Raw genomic sequence first — 8,784 nt, 5'->3', positions numbered from 1 at the left:
CTGGTAGAGAAGACAGGCAGGCAGCTACCTGGTGAAGAAGACAGGCAGGCAGCTACCTGGTAGAGAAGACAGGCAGGCAGCCACCTGGTGAAGAAGACAGGCAGGCAGCTACCTGGTAGAGAAGACAGGCAGGCAGCTACCTGGTAGAGAAGACAGGCAGGCAGCTACCTGGTAGAGAAGACAGGCAGGCAGCTACCTGGTAGAGAAGACAGGCAGGCAGCTACCTGGTAGAGAAGACAGGCAGGCAGCAGTTCTCCTTACAGTGTGTGATCCATACCAGGCATAAATCATGCCCTTGTGCGCATCCCAAATGGCACCCTATTCCCTACATAGTGCCCTGCTTTGCACCAGGACCCATAGGGGCAAAAGGCTGCCATTTGGGACTCACCCCTGGTTTGAGTCAGTATTGAGATGACATCATCAGGTTACATGCCCTAGAGATGCTCCTAACAAACAACTGTTCCTATCTTGGGACCTTTTTATTGCTGGAGCTGCAATTATAATCCAACATGAAAACAAAGGATAGTTATACCTTATCTTATCACCGTTTGATATCTAAATGATAATCCAACATGAAAACAAACTATAGTTCTACCTTATCTTATCACCATTTGATATCTAAAATAATGGCCTTCTTAGAAGACATTCTATTCTATGACCACATTATATCATGGCTTTTGATTCATTTTCATAAATGAATTTGAAATACCGCCAAAAACACTTGCACTATAGTCACACCTAGCGCAGGTGGGCAGTAACCGCGCACAGGCCAGCACCACAGCACACACAGCTCTCCCCGAGAGAAAGGGACTATTTTCAGTGGTGGAAAAAGTACCCAATTGTCATACTTGAGTAAAAGTAAAGATACCTTAATAGAAAATGACTCAAGTAAAGAGAAAGTCACCCGGTAGAATACTAGTTGAGTATTTGATTTTAAATATACTTAAATATCAAAAGTAAAATGTAAACGCTAAAATATACTTAAGTTTCAAAAGTAAAAGTAGAAATCATTTCAAATTCCTTATATTAAGCAAACCATATGGCACCATTTTCTTGTTTTTTTAATTTACAGATAGCCAGGGGCACACTCCAACACTCAGACATCATTTATAAAACGAAGCATTTGTGTTTAGTGAATCCGCCAGATCAGAGGCAGTAGGGATGACCAGGGATGTTCTCTTGATAATTGCGTGAATTTGACAATTTTCCTGTCCTGCTAAGCATTCAAAAAAAAAAGAAACGACTGTAGTACTTTAAAGTACATTTACTTAAGTACTTTACACCAATGGCTATTTGCATGTTATTCGAATCGAGCTCACGGTCCTACCGCCGCGCATGCGTGTGATGTCCACCGACCGTGGCGTGCATCAGGGTTGTATTTGAGCTCAGGCCGAAGGAACTGAGGCAGTTTTCAGTTGCGCCTCAGACATGGACGGGACAGAGAGGAGTCGGAAGAGCTGCGCTGCTTCGCAGGCTGAGCCGGATGAGGCGCAACAGCCCATGATGGAACTCAATGGAAAGGAGAAGACTGACTCGCCGTCAGATAGAGTCACGCTTAAAAAAGAAATCGGACTCCTCAGCGCATGTGCCATTATTATTGGTGAGGAAAATAAAACAGCTTTATCATAGCCTACTTCTTATGATAAATGTGTACACAGTGCGGTTGAAAGAGTAGCAAGGCTGTGGAAATGTGGTTGACTGGGCTGACGGTCTATTGAGGATTAAAGGAGAGTAGGATGGACTCTTATCTGGTTTCTGTTCCTTCCGCTTCATTTCAGACAGAGTTGGGTCTAGGTATGGCGTTGATATCCCGTTATTTAGCCTACTATATTACTGATAGATAATTGTCTACGGAGAAAACTAGCTCTATGGCGCAACATTACGCACGGACACATTTAGTGGTTCATGAAGTCTAATCGTTACCATTGAGGCTATAGCTTTAATGGTAATGTACCTGCTTCTGAATATCGGAGTATCTCTGAATAGGCTACAGGTTCTGGTCGACGTAAGGAAACTCTCGGCGATGTTGCATCATCTGATAATGGTAGTACGGGACTTCAGGGCTGCTGTATTGTACTGACAATGCTTACGTGGCTGGATATCTCTCCTCTGATCTCAGTGTGATGAAGTACGGCCAACTCGACCCTGGCAGCGTACAATACAACACGCTGGTGGACTTTATGAATGGTCACCTGATCTGGAGGGCGATCTAGGTAGTGAACTGACAGTGTTCAATTTAGCTGTTGCGGAAAAAACCTATATGGTCTCTGATGATGACGTTAAAGATAAGGTCATTATTGATCAAATATCACATTTAGGGTATTATTTAAAAAGTATCCTAATGTTATTGAACACCTATTAATCAACTCTTTAGACACTGTATTTATAATTGAACTCGTATTATTCCACTTTAGACACACCATGTATTTATTGGTGTTCTTTGTACATTAATTGTAGGCTAATTGAAGATAGCTGTGTTATTACCACGCTGTAATAGTAGCTCCTTAGTCGGAAATGTATTTGTAGGAAATCAGCCCACTCTCAAGTCTATTTCTTATCTACATGTTGTTGTTACAGCCTGCATTTTAAACTAATTAAATAAATAAAACATTCTCACCCATCTGCACAGGATACCCCATAATGACAAAGAGAAAACATGTTTTTAGATTTTTTTTCTCCAAATGTATTGATAATGAAATACTGAAATATCTAATTTACATAAGTATTCACACCCCTGAGTCAATAGTTTGTAGAAGCACCTTTGGCGGAAATTACAGCTTTGAGTCTTCTTGGGTAAGTCTGTATTAGCTTAGCGTCTAGATTTGGGGATTTTCTCCCATTCTTCTTTGCAGATTTTCTCAAGCTCTGTTAAGTTAGATGGGGAGTGGGCGGTGAACAGCAATCTTCAAGTCTTTCCACAGATTTTCAATGGGATTCAAGTCTGGGCTTTGGCCACTCAAGGACTTTCACATTCTTGTTCTGAAGCCATTCCAGCGTTGCTTTGGCTGTATTGCTTGGGGTCATTGTCTTGTTGGAACGTAAATCTTCGCCCCCCAGTCTAAGGTCGTTTGCACTCTGAAGCAGGTTCTCATCAAGGATTTGTCTGTTTTTGACTCCATTCATTGTTCCCTCTATCCTTACCAGTCTCCCAGTCCCTGCCGCTGAAAAGCATCCCCAATAGCATGATGCTGCCACCACCATGCTTCACGGTAGGGATGGTGTTAGATAGGGTGATGAGCTGTGCCAGGTTTTTTCCAGACACAGCGGTTTGCATTCAGGCCAAATAGATAATTTCTGTCTCACCAGACCACAGGATCTTTTGCCTTATGATCTCAGACTCTTTCATGTGTCTTTTTGCAAACTCCAAGCGTGCTGTCATGTGCCTTTTTTCTCAGGAGTGGCTTCCGTCTGGCCACTCTCCCATAAAGCCCAGATTGGTGAAGTGCTGTGGAGACTGTTGTCCTTCTGGCAGGTTCTCCCATCTCAGCCAAAGAACTCTGTAGTTTTGTCAGAGTGGCCATTGGGTTCTTGGTCACCTCCCTGACCAAGGTCCTTCTAGCCCAGTTGCTCAGTTTGGTCGGAGAGCCAGCCTCTAGGCAGACTCTGGGTAGTTCCATATTGTTTCTATTTCCCAATGATGGAGGCCACTGTGCTCTTGGACATTTTCAACACTCTAGAAATGGTTTTATATCCTTCCCCAGATATATGCCTCGTCAGGCAGATGGTTTTATATCCTTCCCCAGATATATGCCTCATCAGGCAGATGGTTTTCTACCCTTCCCCAGATATATGCCTCATCAGGCAGATGGTTTTCTACCCTTCCCCAGATATATGCCTCATCAGGCAGATGGTTTTCTACCCTTCCCCAGATATATGCCTCATCAGGCAGATGGTTTTCTACCCTTCCCCAGATATATGCCTCATCAGGCAGATGGTTTTCTACCCTTCCCCAGATATATGCCTCATCAGGCAGATGGTTTTCTACCCTTCCCCAGATATATGCCTCATCAGGCAGATGGTTTTCTACCCTTCCCCAGATATATGCCTCATCAGGCAGATGGTTTTCTACCCTTCCCCAGATATATGCCTCATCAGGCAGATGGTTTTATACCCTTCCCCAGATATATGCCTCGTCGGGCAGATGGTTTTATACCCTTCCCCAGATATATGCCTCATCAGGCAGATGGTTTCATACCCTTCCCCAGATATATGCCTCATCAGGCAGATGGTTTCATACCCTTCCCCAGATATATGCCTCATCAGGCAGATGGTTTTCTACCCTTCCCCAGATATATGCCTCATCAGGCAGATGGTTTTATATCCTTCCCCAGATATACGCCTCATCAGGCAGATGGTTTTCTACCCTTCCCCAGATATATGCCTCATCAGGCAGAGGGTTTTATATCCTTCCCCAGATATACGCCTCATCACAATTATATCTCGGAGATCTACGGATAGTTCCTTGGACTTCATGGTATAGTTTCTGCTCTGACATGCAACTGTCAACTGTGGGATTATTCTATTATACTGTAAATGTTTTATCCATTATTCATTATTCATGCCTTAGATGACACTAACAATGATCTGTCCCGTTTCATTATTTATGCCTTAGACTACATTAACAATGATCTGTTCCCCGTTTCATTATTCATGCCTTAGACTACACTAACAATGATCTGTCCCGTTTCATTATTCATGCCTTAGACTACACTAACAATGATCTGTCCCGTTTCATTATTTATGCCTTAGACTACATTAACAATGATCTGTTCCCCGTTTCATTATTCATGCCTTAGACTACACTAACAATGATCTGTCCCGTTTCATCATTAATGCCTTAGACTACACTAACAATGATCTGTCCTGTTTCATTATTTATGCCTTAGACTACACTAACAATGATCTGTCCCGTTTCATTATTTATGCCTTAGACTACACTAACAATGATCTGTTCCCCGTTTCATTATTCATGCCTTAGACTACATTAACAGTGATCCGTCCCATTTCATTATTTATGCCTTAGACTACACTAACAATGATCTGTCCCGTTTCATTATTTATGCCTTAGACTACACTAACAATGATCTGTCCCCCGTTTCATTATTTATGCCTTAGACTACACTAACAATGATCTGTCCCGTTTCATTATTTATGCCTTAGACTACACTAACAATGATCTGTCCCGTTTCATTATTTATGCCTTAGACTACATTAACAATGATCTGTCCCGTTTCATTATTTATGCCTTAGACTACACTAACAATGATCTGTCCCCTGTTTCATGATCTATGCCTTAGACTACACTAACAATGATCTGTTCCGTTTCATTATTTATGCCTTAGACTACACTAACAATGATCCGTCCCGTTTCATTATTTATGCATTAGACTACACTGACAATGATCTGTCCCGTTTTATTATTTATGCATTAGACTACATTAACAATGATCTGTCCCATTTCATTATAAAATCTCAATAGTCATTCATGCTGTACAAGGTCCACATTCTAAATAAGGATCCTATCTTGTGATATCCTTCTGATCTCATGATGTCTTGAGATGATTTCAACAACCTCTTGACTTAGAACGTATGGATGTGCTTGCTATAGAACACCTTGTTTTGATCAAGCTAAAGACAAACTGAGCCAGTATTACTTAAAGGCCTTGTTGCAAACAGAATAGATGATTTAGAGAGAATGGTTTAACATAGGCTTCCTTCTTTTCACTTTTTCATACAAGCCCAGTAATGCAACGCTAACCCTGGGACAGAGTTTTAATTTTCAGCGGGTTAATTAAACACATTTTAAATGCCAAAGACTACAGAATGGCTTTCCAAGAGGTGCTGAGTGTTTCCTGAATGGTCCAGCCAGTCTCAGTCCAGACTTAAATCTACCTGAAAATCCGAGATAAGGTTTGAATTTTGCTGTTCGTCAATGATTCTCAACCATATGTACTGAGCTTGATCAATTGTGACAAAAAACGATGAATATATGTTGCCCCCCCGAGGGTTGGTAGAATCGTAATGAAAATGACTCACAGTTGTAATGGGCCAAATGGGCTTCCACCAAGTATTAACTCTGTGGTGTGAAGGCATATACAATCAGTACATCTTAATTCTGTATGTGCTGAACAAAAATATCAATGCAACATGTAAAGTGTTGGTCCCATGTTTCATGAGCTGTAAAAAAAAAATACATACAAAAATTCCATATGCACAAAAAGCTTATTTCTCTCTAATTTTGCTGAGGAGTATTTCTGTCTGTAATAAAGGCCTTTTGTGGAAAACAACCCCCCCCCTTCCTCCCCCAATACAGAACTACCCCCCCTTCCTCCCCCAATACAGAACTACCCCCCCCCTCCCCCAATACAGAACACCCCCCTCCCTCCCCCAATACAGAAACCCCCCCTCCCTCCCCCAATACAGAACTACCCCTCCTTACTACAGAACTACCCCCCCTCCCTCCCCCAATACAGAACACCCCCCTCCCTCCCCCAATACAGAACCCCCCCTCCCTCCCCCAATACAGAACACCCCCCTCCCTCCCCCACAACAGAACACCCCCCTCCCTCCCACAATTCAGAACCCCCCCCTCCCTCCCCCAATACAGAACCCCCCCTCCCTCCCCCACTACAGAACCCCCCCTTCCTCCCCCAATACAGAACATCTCCCTCCCTCCCCCACTACAGAACCCCCCCTTCCTCCACCAATACAGAACACTCCCCTCCCTCCCCCAATACAGGCAGATCCAATGTCTGACAGTCGACATCAACCCACGGTCTGACAGTCAACTACAACCCACGGTCTGACAGTCAACTACAACCCACGGTCTGACAGTCAACTACAACCCACGGTCTGACAGTCAACTACAACCCACGGTCTGACAGTCAACTACAACCCACGGTCTGACAGTCAACTACAACCCACGGTCTGACAGTCTGGCTCGCTCCTTTCATTCTGAGTAGGGCTGTCACACTTCACGTTTTGTCTGCTTGCCATGATACTTCAGAGTACAGTATTGTGAAACTGGAATCTCGAACCCTAATTCTGAGTAGTGGATTTATGCCATGTTCTGGTCAACTATATAATCCTGTCCTCTTCTGCATGGTGCTGTCTGTTCCACCCATGTTACTTATTCCACTCTAACTCAGCCAATCACGTGGCTGGTATTTACTGACTGGATGGTATTTACTAAGCCAATATTGTGAGCAGTTTTTATCACTACATTATCTGGGCAGGATATCTTTTGGACAAGGTCAAGTGCATTAAGGAGAGTGTCTCAGCGTTCCTATTACTGTACCACCGTCCCTTAGTCGTTGTTTGATGTTGTCCCTTCCTACTTCAGATGAGGCCTCTCTGTGATGCTGGGTTCTTTATTTTGTCATTGACCCTAGAAGAGCTGCCAGGTCTAACAACATGCAGAATGCAACGGTCACTGCTCTCTCTCCATTCTGTAATCGATTGAACCTGAGAAGTTCTTCTCTACTGAAAACCTCTTCTAATGCAACTGCAACGCAGAAGGCAGAACGCAGGAGAGAAGTGTCATGTCACTCTCCCCTCTCTCCATCTCCGTAGCAGAATAGAACATTTCCTTCTCTGGTTGAAGTGCCTAACATTCAAAGTCGAGAGGCAGGAAGTGGTGTAGCAGGTGTAGCGTGCTTGTGCTTGAACAGGAAGCTATGATCACAGAATGTATACTAACCCCTAACAACGCCCTGTAGGCTGTGATGTAACTCTATAGGCTCCGCCCACCTCCACCCAGGCTCTGCCCGCCTCCACCCAGGCTCCGCCCACCTCCACCCAGGCTCTGCCCGCCTCCACCCAGGCTCCGCCCGCCTCCACTCTTCACCTCCTTCTCATCTGAAGTCCTCAACAGAGCTTCAGAGCTTCAGACACAGACGAGGATGATGATTGTACCACAACAGCCACTCTCTTCTTCCTAGCTTTCTATCTCCACCCTCAACTGTCCCACCAACTACTGCCTCTTCAAACATCTTCCACAGTTCCACTGCTTCTCAGCCAGGCTCCCCAGCCGTCAGTACTGTACTATAGACATCAGATCTGAGCCAGGCTCCCCAGCCGTCTGTACTGTACTATAGACATCAGATCTGAGCCAGGCTCCCCAGCCGTCTGTACTGTACTATAGACATCAGATCTGAGCCAGGCTCCCCAGCCGTCAGTACTGTACTATAGACATCAGATCTGAGCCAGGCTCCCCAGCCGTCAGTACTGTACTATAGACATCAGATCTGAGCCAGGCTCCCCAGCCGTCAGTACTGTACTATAGACATCAGATCTGAGCCAGGCTCCCCAGCCGTCAGTACTGTACTATAGACATCAGATCTGAGCCAGGCTCCCCAGCCGTCAGTACTGTACTATAGACATCAGATCTGAGCCAGGCTCCCCAGCCGTCAGTACTGTACTATAGACATCAGATCTGAGCCAGGCTCCCCAGCCGTCAGTACTGTACTATAGACATCAGATCTGAGCCAGGCTCCCCAGCCGATGCAATGATTCGTGATGAGAACACAAAAACAAAACACAAGAGCATTATGTAACATCCTCCCCGCTCCTCACCGTACTCTCTCCAGATCAGAAGTGACAGGAGGAAATCTACTGTTTAGAGTTCTTTCACTGGAGCATCATTACATTTACAGAGCTGTTTGTTTACAGAGAGGCACTGCGATGGGATGACGTGCTTCACTGGGCCTCGCCTGGAGCTCAGAGCCCTCGCTGTCTCCACATCACACAAAAACGTTTACAGCGGGATCACTACCAATTAGACCT

General features: G+C 44.5%; 1 protein-coding gene across 2 annotated transcripts in view; it reads left to right on the top strand.

Annotated features, from left to right (window-relative positions):
* The first annotated feature begins 1,370 nt into the window (after positions 1-1,370).
* The window catches only part of slc7a10a (solute carrier family 7 member 10a), a 58,650-nt gene continuing 51,236 nt past the window's right edge, over positions 1,371-8,784 (top strand). Inside the window, exon 1 of one of the 2 annotated variants that reach the window (XM_084197383.1) lies at positions 1,371-1,600. In XM_084197383.1, the coding sequence (XP_084053509.1) occupies positions 1,429-1,600 (172 nt within the window). In that variant the 5' untranslated portion in view covers positions 1,371-1,428. The remainder of the gene's footprint in view (positions 1,601-8,784) is intronic. The other variant, XM_084197384.1, reaches the window with a different exon arrangement.

Source organism: Coregonus lavaretus, assembly GCF_964263955.1.
Source record: "Coregonus lavaretus genome assembly, contig: HAP1_SCAFFOLD_320, whole genome shotgun sequence".
Lineage (NCBI taxonomy): Eukaryota > Metazoa > Chordata > Actinopteri > Salmoniformes > Salmonidae > Coregonus > Coregonus lavaretus.
Note: the sequence above shows the minus strand (reverse complement) of the source record. Positions and strands in the feature narration are given on the sequence as shown.